General features: G+C 41.4%; 1 protein-coding gene across 2 annotated transcripts in view; it reads left to right on the top strand.

The window, feature by feature from the left end:
• IGF1R (insulin like growth factor 1 receptor) overlaps positions 1-25815 on the top strand; it is a 168938-nt gene that overhangs the window by 17056 nt on the left and 126067 nt on the right. For both annotated transcript variants that reach the window (XM_033070483.2, XM_033070482.2), the window contains exon 2: positions 12389-12934. In XM_033070483.2, coding sequence (XP_032926374.1) covers positions 12389-12934 — 546 coding nt within the window. The remainder of the gene's footprint in view (positions 1-12388; positions 12935-25815) is intronic.

Below are 25815 nucleotides of genomic sequence, written 5' to 3'. Positions count from 1 at the left end.
GCTGTAGTGGCACAGTGGCGATCAGATTCTTCTTCTGTCTCGCAGATTGGCAGCTGGTTTTGCTGTTGATGATGGTGGGGAAGGATGTGGGGTGCTATAATTAGTTGTGGGATTTCAGAGCTTGGAGAAACCTTCCTTGTGTCTGAAGGAAACAGTCTCACCAAAACTTTTTGAGTGCAGTCTGGGTCCAGAGAGAGGTTTGCTTTGACGCAATCATGTAGCATAATTCTAAATCTTGTGAGCAGCTTCTGCCCGTGTGTCAGTTTTCTTCTCATCAGGGGATGTTCAGAATTATTTTTTTGGGTGTCCCTCTGTTGTCATGATAAAAGAGTTTCTGAATGCAGTGAAACTAAAGAATATGTCACTTAGGATTATATATTTAGGAGTGTATTGCAGGGTCCATGTGGTTTCTCTTGCTTCCCTTTGTCTAGTTCCTCCTTTTATTTGTTGCAATGGATAAAGTTCACTGTTTAATTTTTAATCTATGTTCTCTAAGGAAAGATTTCTTATCATAGGTTAATGATAAATTTATTTTCTGTAATAATTTAAATATTAAGTAGTAACGTTTGTTAATACTTGGCCGAAGAAACACACCTGCTCACAGGCTGAGGTTCCAGGTGTTCTGGTGCTAAACCACCTTTTGACAACAGTTACCCACTCCACAGTTCCTCCAGGGAGGATATTTTTATTTTCATTCCATCAACCAGGTCATGGCAGTTAAGTTCTATTGCAGTTAAGGAAATCTGAGTCTAAAAACTTCCCGTGTGTTGTGTCCCCCGTTCTGAGATGAAAATTGATTTTTGAGAGGATGAGATCTTTTAAGATAGTGATCTTTCCAAAAATTGTGCATTTCAAGAATCAGTTCAGGTTAAACGTAGAAAAGCATGTTTAGATCCACTTTTTCCTGGTGAATGCAACAAACTAATTTTAAAGATGATTTTAAAGTTGTGTGACTGAGTTAAAATCTTGTTTTGTGTACATCCATCAATACATATCCATTATTAAAAAAAAAAAACCCAACAAACTTTCACTCAGTTGTTTTTCTCTCCTTGATGTTACCCATCTTTTCAGACTCAAACTTCTTCTAATTTCTTACAGTATCTTCTTCATGACCAGAAAAAATAGTGAAATAGTACCAGAGAGCTGGCTACAGTCAGGTTGGTTGTTGTTCATCTGTGTCTTTAGTAGCAGAGGGTGTATATACAAGGTAAAGGGTAAAAACAGTAATGAAGACTGAGCTCTCCATCTTGGTCCTGCCTTGATTTACCTTCTGGAATAAATCTGTGCTGCTGCTGATCCCAGTGGTTCTGAATCCTTCAGGGGAGGTTCCTGAAGCTGGGGGTGCTAGCTGCTAGAGCAGTGTCCAGGTCTGATACTGCTGCTTGGTTTGTCTGGTCTCATCTCCTGTAACTTCCCGCATCCTCTTCCCCCCAAAGTCTTGCAACACCCTTCTTGCAACACTCTTCCCCCCAATTTTAGCTGAGAAGGGGGGTGGAGCAGGTAATCCCTGATGAGGAGCTGCTGAATGAAGGGTGCCATGGATTTATTTGTCTCACCCTGTTGGACCCACTGCTTTCTCCCAGGGGAATTTGTTAGAAATGCTTTGGGGTAACCTGTTGCACCCCAGTCTCTCCAGAAGCACCTACCAGAGAGTGAACAGTGATTCTTCTGCTTGCTCTGCCATTCCAGTGCTCCTCTGATAAGAGTGGATGTGGTGACAGGAATTGCAGTTGCCAAGCAATAGAACTCAGCAGAGCCTGGCTGGTTAAATGCCCAAACTGTTCTGCTCACCAGAATTGCAGCATCGTGCATCACCCACAGTGCTTCTAGGCACTGTCTAAAAACTGTATGAGGTTGGAAATCCAATGTTTTGGGCAGTATCTAAATGTAAAACAGCCAGTATAGGCTGAAATGTCACCTTGAATGTAAGTGTAGAAGGTGGCTGGAAGTAAACCACTGTTGTCTCTTCTCTTTTTAACAAATTATATTTATTTAGGTTATTTTATTCCTTACTTTTACTGTTTTAAGTAAGTTTCAATCAGTTGTTGATGAGAACATCTGCACAGATACGTTGAAAATCTTGTACTCAAGCTTTCCTTGTATTTTTAGAGAAATGAAACTCCTGGAGTTCCCGTGGTTGTGCCTAAAGAGCTCTGGTTTCCCATGTTAACCCTGTTTATCTGGTAGCTCCTCACTTGTGTGCATTAAGGATGTTTTGTTTGAGGAGACACTCACCTTGAGTGGTATCACAGAGGTGTTTAGTTCTCTTTTTCTGTGACTATTGTGCTGTGATGCCTCTGTGACAATAAATACGGTGTGAATGCAGCCCTTGTGGTACAAAGGACACTTCTCTTGGTTGGGCTGTGTTTGTGGTACTAAAACCAAGTCAGAAGCATCCAATTCACCAGAAAAGTGAGTTCACATGAAAACTCCTCCTGGTATAGCTGCTTGGGTTTACATTTGCCTTAGATTGTGTTCTGGTGCAAGTGTTTTTGGTTGGTAGAGCCTGAACTACGTTACCTTGTCTCTGGCGCCAGCCCACGTGTTTTACCTTGTATTTGGAGAGGAAGGTTCTTTTTTCACTCTAGTTAGCTCATGGCTGGAAAGCCCCACAGCACCTGCATATATGTAATTTAATACCTTTAAAGCCCTTTTTGGGGATTGCAAGTTGGTCATATTTTAACTGCCTTGAGAAAGCAGGTTACAGCATGACCTATGTGATTTTTAAGCTGTGTAGCTGCCGTGTGAAGGGAGGGGTGGGAGAGCTCCCTGCTCTGTTAAATGAAGTTTGATAGCATTACCTTTTCCTTCTGTTCAGTTAGATAATTATTATTTTTTTTAGCACCATGTTAAATTTCTATTTTGGTGGAAATACAGGACTAATGGAAGACTTAGTTCAGTTTGTTTAAACAGAAACATTGCTGTGGAAGGCCAGAGAATGTGGGATTTCTGTGTTTGATTGCTTAAGAGCTGGTTAGCACAGCATAGTAGGGCCCTGTGTTGCATATTGTTAAGAGTAATTGCATCAGACTTGTAATTTTTCTGTGGATCTATGACTCACTATTAAATCCTTTGCTGACCATTATGGATGCAATTGTATGTTATGATACTGTTTTGTCAGTTGGCTTCTAATGAAGCCTGAATGATCTGGCCTGATTAGCCAGCCATTTTTGGAAAATGATAATACTAAAAAATATCCCCAAAAGCTTTTAAAGAGTGACAGCTTTCCTAGATTACTGCAGGGTGGCAACCCAGCAGGCAGCTAAGAGCATGGTAAAGTCTTCCTAAATGTGAATTGCTGAGCCCAGCCACATGATGAATTTTCATTCTGGAAGGATTTGGCTGCTTATCCCAGCTACCTAAGTGTATATCCCATAGGTTTCTGTCAGCCAGTTGCTGAGTCACTTGGATGTGCAGACAACTGTTTTAAAAACAAATAAATAAAATTATGCGCACAACTATTTTTTTTAAAGGTGGAAAGAACAGTCCCCAGGAGAGACAATTTTTGCAAAGCTCTATTGTCATCACAGATTGTGAAACATAAATTCAGTGTTATAAACAGCTTGTAATTTCAGTCTTCCATTTTTGCTTTAGCAGGAATTAGACTGAAGCTGCTGGCATTGGGTTTAAACATTACTAGCACCATTAAAAAAAAGTTTTACTCTCATAGTTATTGATCATAACGTGCCACCTACTCACTTGTATTTTACATATTTTGTGTCGAATGGCACGTGCTCGTTTTGTGGTGCTGTCAGGGAAGATAGAGTGTGGAATAAGAAAAAGTGCAGGGGTTTGAAGTTTGTCTCGTGTGAGGAAGGGGCTCATCTTTGGTGATTTAGGCATTACCTGTTTTCTTCTGCAGTTTGTTTTTTGTGGGTTTTTTTTGTTTGTTTGTTTGTTTTTTGTTGTTTGACAATTTTCTCTCAAGCTCGACCAAGCTGTGACTCTGCAGTGTTGCAGGAATTATCCAGGAACTGCATTTAGCTGGTGCTTCTAACAGCTTTCCCTTCCCCATGAATGCCCAGGAGCAGCTTGCCAGAGGTTAGAGTGTTCAACTCAGGTCATGGTGAGGTTCAAACAATGGCTTTCAGTGTTTGACACCTAGGGGTGTTAATGGGTGAGGAATTTGCTGGTGAGGTTCATCTTCCAGTTAGCTCTTCTCTAGCAGAGGGTTTTACAGGCATTGCCCATAACCTGAGCACTGCAGATCAGGGTTAAAAGTTTGGTGCATCTTTTGCTGGCTTTGGTAGCTGGGGGTTCTGGGCTGGCTGTTATCCTCCCTCCATTCCTGCCCTGTGCACCCAGGAGGATGAGCAGGAATCCGTGCCAGCCCAGCCTCTGATGTGCTATTTCAGCAGCAGGAGGTAATGGATGTGGCTTCACAGGAACCCCTGGGGGATGTGGTGTATCAGAGCAGTCGGTCAGAGAGGATTAATTTGGGGATGACTTGTCATGAGGATGCTTTCACGTGAGTTGGGCTAATTCTAGACCTCCTTGCTCTGGTGAGCTGTGTAGAGAAGGCATCAATCAGTGTTATTAAAGGGATTCAGTTTGTTTTGTTGGCTCCATTTTTGCTAAGCTGTTGTTCCTGTTGATATTCAAAGTAAAATGTTGGCAGGGAGAAAATAAGCGAGATGAGGGACAAAAACGTGATTTATTCTGAAATTTTGTTTGTGTAAACTTATGGGGAAGTTGGAGGAAGTTCATGGAAAGCAACAATGCCAGAGATATCTTCAGCCAGTGACAGCTGAAAATTGCAAGAGCAAAAAGGCAGAGACAGTTTGAGTTTGTGATGTGGGTTGTAGCCCTTTTGTGTGTTATTTCTGTGAATGTTTTGTTCTGGTCAGTGTGGTAACATAGTGGCCCTTGGATTTGGAATATATAGTTAGTAGAGTGGCAGAAGAGAAAATTAAAGTAGGATGTGTGTGTTTTTCTAAGGGCTGTGGGAGACAAGGAGAATGTGTGTGGAGAAGGGGAATTTAGTTGCCTTTTAAAGTATTTGCACCATGATTGTCCTCTTGTGACACCACTTTTTCCTTCCAAATCTGGGTGAAAATAATTCTGTACAAGGTTGATAGGAGTGATGAGTAGCATGAGGTGAATTAATGATAATATACTGTGTTTCTCAGAAATTACAAGCTGCATTGCAATATAATCTCCAGTCCCGTGAGTGTTTTGAAGATCGTAGTGGTCTGACTTTGACTTCCAAAACTTAACTTGTAATTAAATGAAAAAAAACCCCAAACCCTGAGCCCTCCTTCCTGGCCTTAGATATGTTATGAAGAATGTTCTCAGGACTTATATTCAAATGGAAACAGTGGGGTTTTGTTTGGGTTTGAGTATTCCTTTCATGTTTTGAAAGCCAAAGATGGCAGCGTTGTGCTAGTGCTGGAAATACAGAAGTTGAAATTCAATTATGGTCTTGCTTAGCAAGATGTAAAATGATTGACATTTTCTGGGTTATGGGGTGCCTTTTATCTATCCCCTCCCCACCCTGAGAGATGTAGCTTCATAAAATCTTGGTAAATGTAAAGAGGTTTATGTAGCATATTCAGTGAAGAGAAAGAGTTCAGTGGGTAGGGAAGCAGCTTGAATTGTGATGTAGATTTAGTTCCCTCCTTGTTACTGGTTCTGACATCCCAAGAGGTAACATAGAAGCTGGCTTCCCTGGGAAGAGATCTAGTGATTGATGTGACACATACAGGATAGGTGAGCTTAGAGAGTACAGAAATTTTGTGGGAGGTTGTGTAAGTACATTAAAGACACTAAAATATATATCTCATTCATAGTGTCACTACGGAGGCAAAACCAAGAGCTCAGTGGGTGGTGGAATCCTGTGTTAATGTAAAGTGTCATAAGCAATCTCTCCAACCACTGATTTCTGTGAACTCCACATTTAATTTCTTCTTTGCAGAGTATGCAATTAAAGAATCCTGAGACTTCAGTAGTAATTTTTTTTTTCCCTTACGTCTGCAAATGGTGCAACTGTACTGAAACTTTTCATGGGCTCGAAGGGAAATTGTGGTTGCTAAGGTGTTCCTTCTCAGATTTTATAGCTTTGCCATTGAAAGTATGAGAAAGAAGGCTTAGGCCAGACCATGGGCTGCAGTTTGCAGAACATCACTGTTCAGTGATGACTGAATCACATTTAAAAGGATTTTTTTTTTTGGACTATGTGGTAGTCCTGATGGCTTCCTTAAAACTTGCATAATTCTTAGGAGTAAGAATGAAGAGAGATATTAAGGTCAAATTGTACTTTCCCCTGTTTATAGTCTGTGTGAGCATTACACTTTCAGATTTTTCTTCCTGTTTTCACTCATGTGTCTTCTGAGCAATTATAGTCGTGTAGGATAGAGGCTCCTTATAAACCTGATGATTGGCTTTATCCTAACTTCAGTTCCTTTTTCCTAACATGATTCAACCTTTTAATGTCTTCTAGGAATTTTTTTAGAGCCCTAAGGTTTTTTCCAGTGTGCCAGACAACCCCTCCATTGAGTTGATCCAGTAGTAGTAAACATGTCAATATGCAGCCCATGATGCATTATGCAGATCTAAATCCACCCAGTGCAATAAACAAGTTTTGTTGTTGTGAGAGAGGGATGGGAACTCTGGAGATGCTTGCCTGAAAAGAGATGCAGCATGCTGGGAATCTGGGATGAGGGCAGCTGGACTGCAGCCACATTCAGTAGCTGTTTTGGACTCTTTTTTTATAAGGACCTGACATAGATTAAAACTAAAAAACACATGATGAAAAGGAAGTGGCTCTGTTGGGAATAAATAACAACACTGTTCAGAAGATGTGCTGATCTCCCAGAAAGACCCACAGCCCTGAGCTGACATTACTGAGGGGTGCTGTGGTCAGGCCTCTTTCATTAGAGCAGTTTGGGAGAGAGCAGTGTTCTGCACTCAGTAACATCAGCTCTCTGCTGACCAGAGAGCAGCAGCAGCTGTCTGGGAAATCCAACCTCTCCTTGGAGTGGAGTGTGCTCAGAAAAGCCATTACTGGCAAAGTGAGCTGTGGTGGTGTGAGCAAGCTTCTCTCTAAAAGTAGAACCAGCCACAATTGTGTTCTTGTATTAAGCCTTGTAGTTCTTTCTTTGTGTGGGAATTCATCCAGCACTGATGGTAACACACTGTGCTTGTTACCAACTGTGCAGAATTTCAGGGTAGATGAGAAGTTGAGCAACCTCATGCCCTCCCTTAAAAAAGAACCCTTTGGAACCCTGTGGATCACAGACTTGGCCCTCAGAATGGGTATTACAACCCCTGGACAGGAAAACAATATGGAATTAAACCAATTTCTGCACCTTTAGTGCTGTTTTTCAGCAACCAGTGTAAAGGGATGCTCTTTGTAAAACTGAAACACTCAAGGTATCCTCATTTAAGATGAACTTTGCATCTCTGCTGTGAAGTAAAGGAAACAGTGCTCACAGAAACCAAGTCAGAAGGGCAGAAACAAAGGGAAATGAGAAATCAGGAAAAAGGTGAGTGTGAGTTGATATTGAGGTTGCTGGTGAGATGCTCATGGCAGGCTGTCTATCCCCATTTTCGTTTCAGGGATGTAAAGGACTGCTCAGGCTGAACAAGTCTCTGTTGCTAGGGAAAGCCTGACCCAGCTGGAGTAGACTTGTGTTGAAGAAGCTTTAGGATTGTGAAAGGGATGTGCTGGTTTGACTCAGTGACTCACAGCTGCCTTGGTGCTGCTTTGTCTGAGACCTTTTGGTGTTGAGAGAGCCAGATAGTGATGGTTGCTGCATCTTTAACTTCTGGCTACTTGAGAGGATATTGAGACTGTGCAGTGTAGTTCAGCCTTCTAATGTCATCCAAAATGTGAAGGGTCAAAGGCAAGGCTTAAAATGTCGAGGAGTATGTTTTTTTTCAAGACAAACATACATAGCTGTGTTTCTTTAGAACTTCTAAATGGAGCAACCTGGAGGAATACAAAACTTGTAACTACACCATGATGAAATTGCTTCTTGTAGGAAATGAATCCTTCTCTTATTAACACCAGTGAATGTGTGAGCTGTCAGTACTGCCCACAAACACCTTGGTATTGATAGTGAATTAGCTGTGATGAATTTATGTCCAGCAGGGATGTGGTGTGGCCAGCAGAAGCTGTAGTGTAGGGTGAATGTTGAACAGAAAGCCTTCTGCTGCTTTATCTGTGCTAGCATGAGATTTTGTAGAAAGAAGGGAAGGGTTCCTTCCAGACACTGAAGGGCAACAGCCAAGTCCTTTCAGGAGCCACTCGTGAGCTGAACTAACTGGTGGATATGGGGAAAGAATGAAGAGCTGCTGTGTGGAGTAAATGACTGTTTGTAAATAGATGGTGATGAGATAGCAGGTGTTTCTCAAGGTGACAAGGCAGTTGTGCATGTCAAAATGGTTTTAATGATCCAAGTAAGCTTTGGCAAATCGTAGTTAAGGTCGAGAGGAATCTGCTGGATCACTGCACTCTGTGACACAGCTTGTTTGGAGCCTGCCCAGCCTGTCCTCAGCAGTGGTGCTGTGTGTGTGTTTTCACAGCCCCAGCTCTGCTCCCAGCCAGGGCACCACTTACACAGAGACTTGCCAGGAGGCTCTGCCAGATCAAGGAACATTAATTACTCTCGTCGTATGAACCTGTTATGTGCAATCACTTTTCCTGGTAGTTCATTGACCCCATCTCAGTTACATGAGCAGGCTTGGATCTGTCCTCTGCCTAGGAATGGGCTGCAGATCATCTGGATGACTGGGGTATGGAGTGGATATTTCTGTTGCAGTTTGCCCATGGGATGCTCCCAGGAAAAAAGAGCTTCTTGTTGGATACCAGGTCCAGAACTCAGGACTTGTGGGCTAAAGAGCTGTTTCCAGGGAGGCATTTGTGTTTGTCTAGGTAAAGAGTATGTTGCTTCTCTTCAGTATTTTACCATATTGGGGACTTGTCTTTTAAACAAATAAATACATTGTTTTGAAAGAACAAAACTGACTCTGAATTAGGTACTTGGTTTAGGCGGAGTCTGATAAATGATAGGCAGTTTAAGGAAAGGCTTGGAAATCTGTAGGCAGCTGAATGAAAACAGCATGAATCTGACTATTGGTAATTATCCTGGGTGTTTATAATCTACCCAGAACTAGTGGGGCAGGGTAATAAACAGCTGTTGCATTTTTATGTTCTTTTAGTGAGCAAAATAAATACATAATAGTTAATTTCCAATTCTGAATTGAACGTGAAACAAAGGCAAGTTATCCTGGTCATATTAAAAAAGTTCTCTGAACTGGAATATCCAAAACTGTTAAATGGAGTATAAATGCTCTGAAGAGCATTTTCTGTGCACTTCATTGTGTCTGACAGACCAGTTTATATTGTGAGTCCATATATGCTTTCTCTCAAATGGCATCCAAAGAAAACAGAGCACAGCCAGATGGAAATTGGAGTTGACTTTGAGCTTTGATTAATTTGTTTTTCATATAATCCTTTTCAGGGCAGCGAGAAAAACGTGAGAAAAAGATGATGTATTGTGGTATAATTAACTCTGGTGAACAATGTGAACTTAAAAGAAATTTCTTTTTAAAAATATCTGCTTTAATGGGAAATGATTTTTCCAAGTGTCAGGATGGCCCACGATGCTTGTCCTATTTCACATTTGTGTCTCTGCAGTTCTCATTATATGTGTAAAGTTCTGCAAAACACAACTCACTAGATGAACTAATAAGTTCTTAAATCTAAAATGTCAACAGCCACTCATCTGTGATCAGTTTCTAATGTGGGACCCCACTGGATTTTATCCTTTTCCATACTAAGGGGATGATGTTTCAAAACTGTGGCAAATGAGAGCATAGTTTTGCCATAAAGCTCTAGAAATTTCATTGATTTATAAAAGCATTAAATATCTAAAATTAAGTAACTTTTGAGCTGAAACAAACATAAAGCTAAAAGCAATGACTTTGAAAGCCCAGCCTCAAACAGAGACATGAACAGATATATAATGCTTTAGTTAAGGGTTGCTGCCATTTCTCTTACAAATTGTTCTTTAGGGTATTGTAACTCAGCTGTTTTTAAACCCATCACTCTGGAACCTTGCCTGCAAAATGTCAGCGCAAGTGCAAATTTTATTTCTTTAACAAAATAAAGGGCTTGGAGCAGTTAGGCTTTCTAAACTTTTATGGCAGGAAAATAAATTCTGCTACTTTTGCTTTGCCCTAGTAGGAGCCATACTGTTCACCTTGGCCTGGCAGCAGGGGGAGATGGAAACCAAAAGGGTTTAATGGGGGACACTGTGTGTGTTTAATTTGTCCTTTCAGAACAAGAGAAGCCCAGTGTCAGAGTGTAAATACCCTTTGGAGAGAGGGCACAGTCCCTAGGGTGGATGGAGGGTTTGTGGCTTTAGAAGGTGATTTCAGAAGCTGAAAGCAAGATGTGGGTACCAGCTCATTAAAGGAATTTAATAAGGTTTGAGGTTCAGGGGAGAACCCCCCTCACTTCTTCTGCACTAACCAGTGCCTCTTACCAGATCTACTATCTTAGAGTTCTCTGACATTCTGCCTCTTCCATCTGGCTTATACAGCTGGATAGGGCCAACCCATTCACCCTTTTTAATGCTTTCCTAAAGTTCAAGCCTTGACACATATTGCAGCAGTAGAGTCCAACTTTTCTGAAATCAGTATGTACAAAAATGCTGATTTCCTGTCTCAGTGCTTATGAGGACCGAGTGTTCCTGGTGGTACATTAGTCTTAGTGTTTATATATTTTTTTTCTAGGGTCCAGGGTATGAACTTTCTTGCACATAACTACTTCAGTGCAGCAAGTCACATTTAATAGCCTTTGCTTTCAGCTTGAATCTTTACAGAAGGAAGATTAGGTAATAGTTTGTGTAGAAACATCTGTTTCCTAACAGAGATCTCGCCCTATTTCATTTTTTATTCTGTCCCACTAACCAGAAAGTCCTTTAGTCTTTTAAAGACTTAGAAGTCTTTAAGTCCTTGTTGGGTATTAGAGTTGCTGTGGTTTTAGCATGCTCATGCTCTGGATCCTTTGTTAGCTTAAGTTATTAGCCTTAGATAAGTGTTGTGGGATGGAAGGACTGCTTTCTATTGTCAGCGCAATTTCTGAATCTCTGGACAATTTGTCTGGGTTAGAATTTAAGTTTTTTGGCTCCAGTGCTTGTTTAGACCTTTCCCTTGTCTGAGGAAAAGATGTTGTTAAAATAATTAAGCCTAGCATGCATTAAAAGAGAACCTTTCCACAAAATTGAATTGCTTGCTGTTTATTTGAGTTTTGGGTTGCTTAAATAAATAGGCATTTTGCTTTGTTTGCTTACATGCAACTTAGTATCTCTGATGGGGAGTCTTTTTTCCATGTTTTCCAAAGAAGACCAGCTCTGAGGGTTTTGAAGAACAACAGCTCTCTACACTCTGTAGTTCTTTGTTTTATGTCCAAGTGGATTGTATGTGTCTAAATATTACGTTATTAACACACGTCTTCCAGCCCCTTTAACATTGTTATTGTGATATGTCTCTAATATGGAAAGACTCAATACATAGATTTATTAGGGAATAATCCTTTTGGTTATTGTTTTCTTGAGAGTTCATAGAGTTCAATCTGCTGTTTTCAAGGAAAGATTCTTCACTGTGATGCTGCTTGTTCTTGTAAATAAATTTATCCTGTGTTTCTTAGAACTCAAGAGGCTTTTTTATATCTTGGTGCCAAAATTAGTGAAACTTGGTTTACTGGAACATGCAAACAGGAATTCAGTGCCATAAGTCCAAGCATTTTGTTTTCTTCCCAATCACAGAGCAGGAAGTGCTGACCAGCTTTCTGTGGATTTAGTGTTGTTGCTGACCTACTGCAAGACTAGTATTCCAAGAATTAGGGCTTGTTTGGCGTGTGACCCTGGAAAGAAAGAGTGATTTGAGGCCACAGTTGTAATTTTCTGGGAAATGCCCTCTTTGTGTGCCTGTGTCTTAAGTGGGATGGGGGGTGAATTAGTAAGGTAGTGAGCAGTGGATCACTTTCTGCTTTACCTGACTGGTTTGAAGTGATGTGGCTCAAGCCCTGCTCCGGGCACACCTTCATGATCTAATTTGAAGCAGGGTGTGCAAATGTGTTTATCTTTGTATTCCTCAGTGTAAAGCAGCTCTTGTCATCAGCAGTAACAAACCAACACTTCTCTGTGTGATCAGAGTTATGGGAAGAGCTGCTCCTGGTAGTGCTTAGTGTGACAGGTTAAATGAAATGAAGATTCTAGGTAGGTGCAAATCAAGCACTCATTTTCTATTTTAACACTGCAGCCTAATTAAAAGTTAAAAATTTTATGGCCGTGAGGATATCCTTCTTGCGTTCCCGTTTCAAAAGACTTTATTCCAAATGCTTTATTTACTAACTTTTCTTGCTCCTTTTCCATTTCAGTTTGCGGGCCAAACGTTGACATTCGCAACGATATCCACGAGCTGAAGCGCCTGGAGAACTGCACGGTGATCGAGGGCTTCCTGCAGATCCTGCTCATCTCCAAAGCCGAGGATTACCGCAACTTCCGCTTCCCAAAGCTCACTGTCATCACTGACTATTTGCTGCTGTTCCGTGTGGCAGGCTTGGAAAGCCTCAGTGATCTCTTCCCCAACCTCACAGTCATTCGTGGCAGGAACCTCTTCTACAACTATGCCTTGGTTATCTTTGAAATGACAAATCTTAAAGAGATTGGGCTGCACAACTTGAGGAACATCACCCGCGGGGCCATCCGGATCGAGAAGAACTCTGACCTGTGTTACCTCTCCACGGTGGACTGGTCTCTCATCCTAGATGCAGTGTCCAATAACTACATTGTTGGGAATAAACCTCCAAAGGAATGTGGGGACTTGTGTCCAGGAACAATGGAGGAGAAGCCATTGTGTGAGAAGACATCTATTAACAATGAGTACAACTACCGCTGCTGGACCACCAACCACTGCCAGAAAAGTAAGATTTGTGTAGATATCCTGGTTTTGTTTTGGAAGTAAACATTTAATTTTGTGGTTTCATTTTAAGCTCTTCAGCAACTGAAACTTTTATTCTAGTTTTTTATAGTTTACATGAGTTACTCAGTTGTCACACAAATAGATTCTTTCCCAATCAGTAAAGAGAAAACAACAAATCAGCAACTGTAAAACAAACCCCAACAAACTCCCTGAGTTACTTCCTCATGGAAAAGGTGGGAAGTGTAAGTATGGAGCCAATGCCATTGTAGCAAAGCTGGAGGCAGCTTTACCTCCCTTGAGGACTTTGGCAGGAGGTGACCACCAAGTGCCATCTCCTCCTGCTGAAGTGGCATTCCGTGTGTGCCAGAGCTGTTGCCGTGCTGAAACTGTTAACTGGACTTTGTTTTTTGCTTCTCTTGGCATGCACCTCCAGACATTCCTGTAATGGTAAATCCTGTACGTAAGGACTTGTTTACTGACATTAATTTTCACAGTACAGTCTACAGAGTCAAGGAGTCCATGAATATCTTGACTCCCAGTGAAGTTACCTTGGCTGTTTTGTTCTTATCTGACAGGTTTATGTCTTTCTGATAGCAAGTATTAGCAAAAACAAAATTTGATCTCTTCTCACTTTTTAAAAATAGAGTAAACAAACACATAGTTTACTCAGGTAACATGATTACATGGCAGGCTTTTTGAGTTCATCCTGTAACTTTACGAAAGCTGAGCCCTGCAGTATCAGTAGGGCTTAATTACAAACACTCGTTCCTGGGAGGAACAATCCCTAAATTCCACATGCAGTCTTGACCAAAGCTGCCATAATGATAGAAAACACCCCAGTGTGAGAGAAATCAGGACTCTATTCAGGTTACCTTCATCTGGGGATGTTGTGTTTTTCTAAAGTGGCTTGTCAGTTGGTTGGGGAGTCCTCCTGTTCAATTAGAACTGCAATTAAAGTAGTTTGTAGGGCAGTTTCAGTCAACACATGCCAAAAATACCTCTGCAAAAAGGCATTTGGAGTATGTGCTTTTATCAATACTTACAGGAAATAAAGTTCGTTTTTTAAACAAAGCAAAGAAACCCCCTGAGCCTGTTACCGGGAGACTTTGTGCTTTGCCCAGGGCAAGGGGAGTGTTGCTATGAGTCCTGCAGGCCAAATTTATGTCTTCATTAACAGAGTGTAACTCTGTTGTCTACAGAGGGTGACCAAGGTGATTCCTGTGCAACCTCATTGCCCTCAGTGGTTTGAATGGATGTAACAAGAGTGTATTTAATGAGATATAACGACTTACTTGCTTTCTATTGTGTGCTTTGCCTATTCGGAGCAGACAAAAGTAACGTGCAAAAAAAACTTTTTGGCATTTAAGGGACTGTTAAAATAATTTGGATCCCAAACACACATGAGAAGAAATTTGTTTAAATAAAATGAGGTCATAGTTAGACTGTGATAGCAGGACTTTGAAGGCAAGAGTGTAGGTAATGAGTTTTTTTTTCCATATGTGCTTTCATCTCCTTTCATGGGAGATTGTGAAGAAGAAAGCAAGTATTGGAAAAGAGCCTTGAAAGGCTTGTTAAGAACATTACAGTGTGGAAAAACAATTTGGTTTAGAGTATGTTAGAATGTACAGCATATAAAGAAATTATCAACTTCTAATCAATAAAAAGAGTGAGAAATTTGGACCTGTTCTAATCTGTTTGTTGTGATAAGCCACAGGCTTTGAGGAAGACTTGAAATTTGCAGGCCATTCATGTAGAAAGAAAACAACCCCAAAGTACTCCTGCTCTGAAGAAAAACAAGGGAGGTATAAAAGTGCAGTTGTTCCAAAGGAAGCTTTTTGTCTCCCCTGCTAGATTGCTTGGGCACTTTGGCAATGAACTCCTGATCAGGAGAGGACTCTTGCAGTACAAAATCATACAAGACATGAAAAAGAATAGAAGGAAGGACTTTTCAGTTACTGAGTGTTTCAGTCGGCGTTTTCCTACCGGTCGAGATCTGACACCTATGTTATTTTCCAGGGAATATTTTTCTAGTGCAGTATCTAATTTAACCCTGACATTCTCCGTGTGCGTCACAGTCATGTCAAGCTGAAAATGCTCTCTATCATTCAGGGCTCCTTTGTGCCTTTTTATTTTTCTTTGCCCTGGCTCTGTGGAGGAGTGTGTATTAAATCTCTCTTGTCCTTGTTTAGGTTTTACACTGAAAGATCTGAAGTTGGTGGGTAAATGTTGTGTGGGAACACTTGGTACTTTAAGTAGCCTGGCTTCTGTAGTTTTGCCGTTGAGTGGAAGTTGTTTTTTTCCTTCTTTTTCTTGCTCACAAACAAAGGAAGAAGCTTGTGCTTCCTTCAATATAACTTGTGCAGGAACAACGCTGAGGGAGGAGGGAGGGAAGGATATGCTGTGTCTGACTTAGAATAAACCATGGACATTTCTATAGGAGAGCAAGCTACAAAGAAACTGTAACTTAGAAATTCTTCTGGGTATTTTTAAGGTTCGGCATAAGGCGTCAGCAGCTCTCCTGCCAGTTTGGTTGCCCTGGTTTCTGTGTAGTGTACATTCCTTTACCTTCGAGTGCCCCAAGGCAGCAGCAATACTAGTTTGCTCTCTTTGGAGCTGCAGCATGTTGTGTTGGGCTTGGCATGCTCTCTTCTCTCCGACTTGCACCTACTTTCATGTCGGTGTGTTAAATGCCAGCTGTGCCTCGCTGGGGTTGCAGGTCCACACAGAAGAATCCCTCAAGATAAAAGGAGAGCACTGAAGTTGTTTGTTTGCATCAGTGCTTTGGGCACAGGTAGAGATGGAAAAGATAAAAACTGAGCGTCCAGACATACAAATGAGACTATGGCCTTTTATGTTTTTCTTTTTTTTCTGGCAGTTGTGACTGCTGGAAAGGTTTATGGAAGCTGCCTGCATCTCGCTCAGCAGCTGATGTGAGAACCAGAAAAACTGTTCTGCTGTACCCCTTGCAAGCCTTGTGTCTGATGACACACTGGCTCTGCCTGTCCAGTGGTCTACTGTAAAGAAAACTTTGGTTGTTTTCTGTATTCCTCTTGCTGATGATTAACTTTTGAGGTCTGCTGCCTTAGTCACTAGGCCTTTCCAAGCCTGCAGAAACCAAATGTAAATTACACCCTTGAAAGCCTGCCTGGAAGTTCAGGATCCCTTGTCTACCATAACCTTTGTGTTCTTTTTCAAACAAGTCCAGCTAATGCTTCCTAAGATACTTTGGCTATTGCTAGAGCCATAAGAAATGAACTGGGCAAACTATTTGGGAAAGTAATAGCAAAACTAGCAGTGATCTGTATATAAGACTATGGTGCCCCATTGTTTTTTTTCCCCTGTCTTAATTATTGTCTTCTTTCCCCCAGTTAAAGTGGAGATGCTCAAATACCTGCTGAAACTTTCCCTACTCAGAGAAAAGACAAGCGGTTTGGTTGTTGGGGAGACAGGCTGTGAGTAAAGGGGTGTTGGGTTCAGCTGCTGCTTCTGTGGGACAGGATGAGAGCAGAGTCTGGGTTATGAGAGAGCAGTCAGAGCTCCCATGTTTCCCAAAGGGGATGGAATAGCAATGCTTCTGATAAAAACAGTGACAGGGAGGATCTGAAGTGTGCGAGGCAGCTTTAAGATTAGAGTTTAGGCATTAAAAAAGGGATGTGTAAGCTGGCATTGTAGGGAGGACATGGATTAGGGCTGTAAGCATGAAGCACTTGGTTCAGAAGAGGTGAATTTGATATGAAACAATAGCTCACGTAGACCTCACTGCACAATACAACAGGAGAAAACTTTGAGCTTCTGAATGTGTGAAACTGAGGACCATGGAAAAGGCATGTGAGGATTTGGAGGCCGATGAAGCAGATGGCAGCTAAGCACAAAATGTTTTTAATGAAAATGTCTCCTTATTCATTTTTGAATTGGTTTGACAATGGCCCGAGAAGATACGGTGTATGAGGAGCAGGAGGGAGAGAATGACAGTGAGTGGGAAGAGTGGTCCATATGTGCCTTCTACTAAAATGTTTAAACATATGGAGACAGTAACATGATGTATTCTCACAAATATTCGGAATCTGCTCCTGTTTGTTTACACGGAGCTCAGAAGATAATGCAGTTGAGTGGTGTCATTTGACATGGCTCCATTGACTTGTGCAGTGCTTACAGTGTGCACCAGCTGGGAATCTGCTCCCTGTTGATTCAGCAGAGTAGTGCTGAAAACCATGTGCTGCACTTTTTTCTCTCCCCCCGCTTCTCTCCTTGGCTTCCCCTCTGTGAGGAGTATTCACTGTATTCCTCTGTCCTTTAGAAATAGTGAACATACATGAATTGTGTAGGCAGCAAGAGAGGGGAAGAAGTTGGGAGCCAGAGATGATGAATCAAATTCTACTTACTTTGCTTCAAATTATGTTTGCATGGCTTTTTTTTTCCTGTTTGCTGCTACTTTTTTTTTTTTTTTCTTAAAACACTTACATATAGTAGATATTATATATGTCAGCAGAGGACAACATGCTTTAAGTTTTACTCTTTCAGCAAGCAAATTAGATGTGGTATAATGTTAAGTGAAGCTTGTCTATATAACACTAATCCTACCTTTGTTGGTTTAAGAGAGATTAAGTAGCATATAAACCTGACCATATTTTGAAATGGACAGGTTGTTTGTTGGTTGTATTTGGTTGGTATGCAAACTCTCCAGCAAATAAACATCTTCTGAAAGGAATAAACAGACAAAAAGATAATAATTGTAAAAGACACAGTTGGTGTCTCTGAGTTAGAAAAATCTGGAGTACGTTAAAAAAAATTGTGTTTTCCTTCTGAATGAAGTTTTTTGCTGACTTTCGCTCCCCTCCTGAGAAGTTTGCTCTCCAGCCAGAGGTTTCCCAGAATTTTTATTATGGCTGTGAGAGCATATTTAATTAGTAAGCTGGAATGGCCGCAGAGCAGTTTAGGCCAATCTGCAGTTAATTACTGTAGCAGTGGTTTACATTCTGAGAAAAGGGCTAAAATTAAACAAATGTATACTTGCCATTTTTCTTTGTTCTATTATAAAATGGCATAACCTGGGAAGAATCTTGCAGTCTGCACTGGCCACCAAAAACTATGTGATAATGTTAAGTACTCATCGTGGCTTCCTAGTTTCTTTTGGCACAAAGATTTGTAGAGGACTGTTTGTTTTGAGAGGTCTTTAAATTTGGGAGTTTCATTTTCCAGTATGAAAAGACGATGCAGTGAGCTCAGTCCACCGCTTTGCTACGTGTTCCCAAATAAAAAGGAAAACAACGAACTTTTAAAAATACTTGGAAAATACTTAGAACTTTTCCACACGTTTTGGAATAAAGAATGAAAAAAGTTTGACGTTTTTGAAAATACCCAGTGTCTTTCTGTTCACATTTCCTCACACACTTTCATCTTCTGGAGACATCACATTTTATGCTTGCTCCAACTTGCTTTATCTTTGTCAGTCCAGAGGTGTGTTTATGGTCACCAGGTGATGTGTAGCCACATTTCAGTTGCCATCCATGCTATTGGAGAAATTTATTTTTCTTAATGTTATTTGAGATGATGGGAAGGGGCAACTCATGTGTTGTGGAATGAGACAGTAAATGAGGCCATGATTTCAGTGGCACTGAATTCCTTATAGATAGTGAGGTGATTAAATGTATGTGCCCAGTTACTCTGAGTAATACAAACTCTGTTTTACATTGAGACCATTCTAATGAATTTACTTGAATTGTCTTGTGCCAAGAAACTGTTTCACTGTCAGAAAAAAACCCTGTAGAAATGCAGTTGGGAGGTCACTGATAGGAAACAGTAATTGTGTGTTCATTCCTCAGTTCAGTTTCTCTGATGCTGTGTGGTAAAGACTAGGGAAGAAAAGAGTGCCAGTTCTTCCTTACAGGAGGATACAAAAGCATCCCCAGATTGCACACTGTGTGCCTGACAACCTTCTAACAGGGAGTGCTTGAAAAGAAGTCCTGGTCTAACCCCACATTGTGTGGAAGCTCAGGGGAGAAGGGAATGACTCTGCAGCCCAGGGGGCCTGGGGCTGTGGAGCAGAGGGGGAGAAGGAAATTATGGCTTCCGCCACATTCAGTGAGGATTTCTAACATGGTGTTTATTTATTTTGAACTTAAAGCGCTTCCTTTTATTTTTCTTATTTTAAAACTTCAGTCACATCCTAAATTTACTTTTAGAGGTACTGTGTGTTAGTGATGTTTCCGAAATTTGATGATCTGGTGCTTGCTAGGGTTGGAAACATTGTTTTTTAACAATTTGTTTTCATCTTGGAGCCGACTGAGAGTGATGCCCTATTTAGAGAATTTTTTTGTTTACTTTCCTGGGCAGCAGTGCCACGTTAAATCTATGCAATTAAATACAAATCTAAACTTGAACCAAGTCTTTCATTAACGTGCTTAACATGGATTTCCAGGCTCCATTGATACATATTAGACAAATGTTTGTTAATAGAATAGACAATTGTATTGGATAGTTAATTAGATGTAATGTAGGGCTTTAATTTTATGATGAATTCGCAAAACAACCGGGAGCTGGGAATAGCTAGCAGAGTTATAGGGAAAATGTCAGGGAAATGTCAAGTGTAAAACTAAAAGAAAGCTGTGTTTTTGCTGTGTTCTTGCAGATGTCACAGGGACAAGGCAAACTCAGCTTGGCTTAGCATTTTCTGCAGTTCTCTGTGGCTCTTATCCATGCAGTGAGTCCAGCTTGGAGTGGGTTGTGAGTTTTCCTAGGGATTTCAGTTTTGGCAGGTAATGCTTGTACGGATGTCAGACAAGGGGTGAACTTGAGCCTGCAGTCTTCTTATCTTGGTGGGGGGCCCTAAACTGATTTGTCTTCCACTTGTCCAGTTGTCCCATTTTCATGGAATGTATAGAAATACATCTCTTGTGATGACTGATCTGCAATTGAATTTGAAATGGGCTGAAGGAAAGGGAAACGTGGGCTCAATCCTGCATAGGAATCATGTTCTCTAAAAATTTTGAATAGGAGGAACCATTTTCCTATTTTTCATTCTCCAAATACATGTGAATGTAGGAATTAATTGTCCTTAAGCATTTTCATAAATTGTTTTTATGTGGCAAACAAGTTTTCCAGTGTTTAACAGTCCTGAAGCAGCCTTTGTTTAGCCTTCTTTCCCACTAATAGTGGGATTTCCTTCTCAAGTCTGTCTGTGACTCTGAGAATTAACTTCTAATAAAAAGATGCTTGGATAATAATATGTTAATACAGATTGTTGAATTGCCTTTTTCTTCTGAGGTGAACTCAGCCTGGTTCAGTTGTCGACTGTCTCTTCCTCCCCCTCCTTTTGAGCGTCGGGAATGGAATGTGCATGTGCTATCAGCCGAGCGCTAAAAATGATTTAGCAACGAGTTTGCCCACCATAAAATGGGGAGAGTCTGAGGTGCCCCAGAGCCTGGCTGTTTAAAGCTGGAAACCATGTGCCATTCTCTCCATATTTTTTTTGTTTACTGTTTCTTGTTGGGCGAATGGAGCGTGTAGTTACCTGCCCAAAGCACAGTTCTGTATGCCCGGGCTAATTATTAAATGTATTTGTGTAGCCCTTGACAGTGTAGGCGAGAGTGAATTCAGCACATGACTCTTGGGAAAGGCTGATGTTTTCTTTGGAATTTGGTTGCTGAGAGGGATTTGAGGGGCAACTCAAAAGTTCTCAGTTGTTGCTGGTTAAAGTTCAGTTTATGCTCATAGGTGGATCAAACTTCTATTATGTCTCCTTCCTGGTTGAAACATATTGGGTTTATAGGCACTTAAATGTTCCCTCCTTAACAAACCCTGCTCCATAGCTGTCCAGGCTCATCGCTCTCCAGCGTGCTCATCTTCCTCCATTAATGGCTTCTCTAACTTTTCAATCAATGATGGGGTCAATGTGCCTTAATTCGGGTTTTGGTTTATTTTCTCAGTTGATGTGTGAGGGGTATAGGTGGATGATTAAAGGTTGTAGTTTTGGGAAATGATGCCATTTAGGAAGCATGTTTGAAGTGTTGGGCGCGCAGAGCAAGTCTTTTATATCAACGCAGGCCTTGGGAGGAGGAGGAGATGTTTTTCTATGTATAGAAACTTCCCGTATAGGATAGCAAGGGAAGGTTGCAGGGGGGTTGCCTGTCTCTTTAAGTGGGTTTATAATTGGCTAGGAATTTTTGTCAGCTTAGTCACTGCAGCATTCAGCGGATGAGGGAAAAAAACCACAGGCCCCAACCGTTAGGGCCGTGGATAGGCTCTGTCATCCCAAAGGAATGCATGTGAACAAAACACTTTGTGCGGTGCAACCGTTGGCCTAAACAGTATTGCATTCTTAAAGCAGGCTCTGAGTCACATGGAGCAGATGGATTGTTTCACTAAAATGGAAGTTATGTATCACTGAGCGCTCCCATCCAGCTTTCAAGTGTGGCTCCAATAGGTCAGGGTGATGAAGGGGTGTAAAGGAAAGAGGGAAAAAATAAAATTCAGCTCCTTCTTGTGTGGTTGAAATAGTTTCTGTGGTGTTGAAAAGGTAAGAAAGTGTTTCACTTTGTTAATTATGAGGTTGGCGCAGGGACCTCAAAAGTTTCTCCCTAGATTTCAGACCAGCATGGTCTTAATTCTGAGGCTTTTTTTTTTCATGCTACCCAAACTAGTCCAAAGAAACCCCTGTTTTGAGGGGTACAAGGAGAGGAAAAAAACCCTGCACTATGCCCCAAACCTGTTGGTTCTTCTCACAATGCAGCCAGCTGCTCTGCCCTTCCCCACCCTGCCTGCCTTTTGCCCCAAAACCTTTCTTGAAGCCATTCTCTCTAGAGCCCAGAGTATATTGATCAGTGAGGGAGTAGCTCTGTCTCTGAGGATGCCCTATCCCTTTATTTGGTTTTATCTCTTCCCAGTGAGGGATTTGAAAGGATCTGATAGGAGTGTTTCCAGTCTCCAGCCTTTAAAGCCTGCAGGGGAGGAGCTGTGACTTCTGGTTAAACAAATTCAGAGCTGTCAAGTGGGGTGTTCTTTCTATTTTTTTCCCTTCCTCTTTTGTAGGGAATCCTCTTTAAAGAGTGCTGGAGGATTTAGCAGAAAACCCAGCCTCCAGTTGGTCGATATTGACAACTGCTGTCATTTGGCAGGCTGGCACTGGTCGGAGTGCAGCAAGTTTGGAGGTCTTAATCCAGTTATCAGGAAGGCAGGTGTTTCGGAATTAGTGCCTCCCTGTGTTGTATTAATTGAATCTTAAATCATTACAGCACAAAGGGGAAACATTGACTAAATTCCCTTCCATCTCTGGAGCTTTCCTCATGAAGGCAGCACATGAATAGGAACTCTCTCTTAGAGAAGCTGGTTTACTTTGAGTGCCTGTGAAGGCTGTTTGGCAGATCAGAATTGGCTGGTCCACGTGAAGCGCTACATGCAGAACCGAAATTGCAGTGAGTCACTGTCTGCTCTGTCTTTTGTGATCTGAGAGTCTGGGATAAAGTACTGCAGTGGGTGTTACAGATAAAACCACTATGCAAATCCCTAATTCAGAGATGAAGCCTTCTTCCTCTTCTGCTCACTGCAGTTGTTTGTCTGTGTGCATCCATTTCACTTCTGTAGAAAAGAAATTAAAATAATCAGTAATACCTTGCACAGGAGATGAAGAGTGGTGGTAGGGAAAACAAATACTGCTTCCAGCAAACCAGCTGTAGAGAGATTTTAAATTCAAGGGCTGCTTTAGCATCAAGTGGTTTACAGGAGAATATAAGTAATTGGAATTCATCTTACAGATGAAAAAATCATAGTCTTCCTAGGCAAAAATTTTATTATTTTCTACCCTTAGGATGCATCTTTGAATGGTTAGAGTTAGCTGCACCTGTCAGATGATCTCTTTAGGAGAAAAGGTGTGAGGGAGTGAGAGGGCATTTCTGGAGTGGAGAATGCAGTGGAAATGTTTCAGCATGTCCCTGGTGACAGTGGGAGGCCCCTGAAGTCTGTGGTGATCACAGGTCCCAGCTCCAGCTTCTTGCCTGGTCTAAAAGGAACATTTTGCTCTGTGAATTCAGCATTGCTGTTTTAATCATATCACTGTTTTAATGGTACTCAGATCAGTGTGCTCTACCTGTCCTGTGCTGTTCATGCTCTGTTTTCTGGATACAGTGTCCATTGCTTTCCAGTAGATAAATTCAACATCATGCGTGTAGTACCTGAAAACCTCAAGCTGTGAAGCTTTCTTGGTTTTCTTGTCTACTTATTAAATATTTATTGAAATAGTAGCTAGCTTGGGATGAGGGAGGAGGAGGAGGAAATGTTCAACAACACAGGGCTCACCCATCCCCATAAATGGTGCAAAGCTCTGTTTACATTAAGCGTGCTGTAATGGGGTTACTTCAAGGAAATTGCATGGCAAGAAGCAAAAACATTTGCTTTTCTGTGTGTGCTGAGTGGGCTGCATGATCTGACCTGTATGTGAGGGTGCTGTCTGGACAAAGAATGCCATGAGCAAGTGGACAGCTATTTTGCAATGTTATCCTCCTCATTCTTCTAGTATCCAGGAGACACCGGAATTGGTGTGAATAACTGTGACATGCCTGGTTAAACACAATGCCCTAAAGGAGGAGTTAAAAAAACCCTAAAAGGATGACATCCCCACCCCCAAATCTTCCAGCAAAGGGAAAGGAGTTTCCTCCCAGCTTGTGTTCCCACAACAGCAGCAAGTGTGGCAGTAACTTGCCTGGGTTCTTGCAGGCTGTCCTTTCTTCTCTAACCTTTGCTTTTCTGTTCTCCTTCCCAGTATGTGTTTGGGAAATTGGGAGCCTTCCCTTTGCCTTCTCTTGTCTCTGTCCTCTGCAGCAGTAGCAGCACAGAAATGATGTGCTTGTCCAGTTCATTCTGCTGCTGCTTGGTAAACTAATGAGCAGAGGCACTGCAGCTGCCAGGAGGAATTCCTTTCCAGCAGTTTTGCGAGAAAAGTCAGCAGGATTAGGGCCTGGTTCAAACTTGATTGTTCAGCATATCTGCTATGCAAACCATTTGAGTGAGGGAGAGAGCAACCAGAGTGGCAACCAACTTTGCTTGAGGCAGAAACGAACTGTGGGAACAAGGAGGAGACTGTCTTGTTCTTTATAAACCAGAGTCTGCTTAGAGCATTTTGGTGTGCTTGAATACAGACATATATATGTATACATATATATGTATTTTTTTTCTTCTCTGCAGCAACACCCTGAGTTAGTGTCTATCCTGGCTTAGAGGAAACAATTATTTCAAAAGCCTTTGTTAATAGCTTTCTTAATCACCTTTTGAGCTTCTCACATGTTTTGCTGCTTGGATGTGCCTGCTCGTGCCAGATCGTGCACTGGATCTCACAGTTCTGGAGCACCTACTTAGTTATCTATCTAGGCAGGGAGTATTGGGGCACCTCCCAAGCATTTAAAAATAGAAATAAACATCTCATGCTTGCTCTTCCTTCCTTGATTAAATTTATAGGGTTTGTACTGGGCTTGTTTTGCTTTGTGTGGGTGAGTGGGTGTGTCTTGTGGATGAAAAATTAATTGTGAGAGAGCTGGAATATGTTTGGGAATGTGTTTGTACCTTAGTTTGGAAGCTGTAAGGTCATTGTTCATTTTGCTTTCTGGAGTCAGTTTACATGAGGGTTCGACTTTCTATGCTTTTAAGTTTATTTTGGTGAGGTTTTTTGGTTCTCAGTGACCATCCAGTGAAATGCTGCTGCTGTGGGAAGCTGCACTCTCAGCAGTGAGAGGTGATCTCTTGGGTAGCTTGAGCCATGTCCATGAATCATTTTAAGTATCTTTGAACTGTATTACCTGGAGCTGCAGGTACAGAAGGCTGATTTTGTCATTGTACTGCTGAAAAGACAGTCTGGAAATGAGAACTTTCTAGGATATGATAGCTGAAGTGTAATAACTGCAATACCAGCAGAGGAGGAGTCTAGAAATGTGATTATAGTAACATGTTCTTGAGAATTAGGTGAAGGAGGTATTCAACTCTTTAAATTTTCTTGTTAAGTGCTTTGTTGTGCTAGTAATTTTTTTTCCATTCTTGTGAAGCAGGTGTGGTTTAACCTACCCACATGCTGGAGTAATAAACACTTAGTGTTGTGTGTAATACATGGAAAATAAGATTAGCAGAAATAATAAAAATGTGGTGTTTGTGCTGCTGCAGATGTGAGAGCTAATGGGACAGCCAGGGGCAAGTGATGAACCAGTTAAACAGGGACCAGGAACTCTGGTTTAGCAAGCCCTTCTCTTCTGAGCACAAACATGGATACGAGTTACTCTGATTGCAAACTTGTTTGTTTGACTTTGCCTCTGCTCTCCCTGAGCCAAGCTGCCTTAATTATACAAGGGAATTGCTTCTCAAAACGACTTCCAGATAAATCATTATCTGTACTTGAATGACTCTTACATCTGTAGCAGTCTTGTCTCCAGGTGAGGAAAGTATTCCTGAGGGTCTGTTCTGAGTGCATTTCCTTTGGAAGGCTTCTATTGACGTGCTTTACTCTGTTTCCTCACTACCTCTTGTGTAGGACTAGGCAAGAAAATAGTAATTGTAGAGAAAAATATTCTGGGACAGATGGTTTGCTTTGGAGCAAGGAGTATTAGAGGGCTGCTTGATTTCTTACATCTTTTATTTCTGCTACTCTGGGCTGTGCCTTGGGTGGAGAAACTCTTTGCTAGCTTGAGACACAGTGGTGCAGGTATCAGCAGCTTCAGGTAAAGCCTAGACTGGGGTGTGTTCTAGAGGCCTGTCCTCATCAAGTGAACTTTAATTAAGGAATCATCTCATGTTCTTACTGTCTGGACATTCTGCCAAAATGGGTTTACAAACCAGGGCTTCTAAATTAATGCTGGGTATTTCTCTGTGAATGCATCACTCTCCATCCTAAGGCAATATTGATAAAAT

The sequence above is a fragment of the Catharus ustulatus genome, chromosome 12 (assembly GCF_009819885.2).
Source record: "Catharus ustulatus isolate bCatUst1 chromosome 12, bCatUst1.pri.v2, whole genome shotgun sequence".
NCBI lineage: Eukaryota > Metazoa > Chordata > Aves > Passeriformes > Turdidae > Catharus > Catharus ustulatus.
Note: the sequence above shows the minus strand (reverse complement) of the source record. Positions and strands in the feature narration are given on the sequence as shown.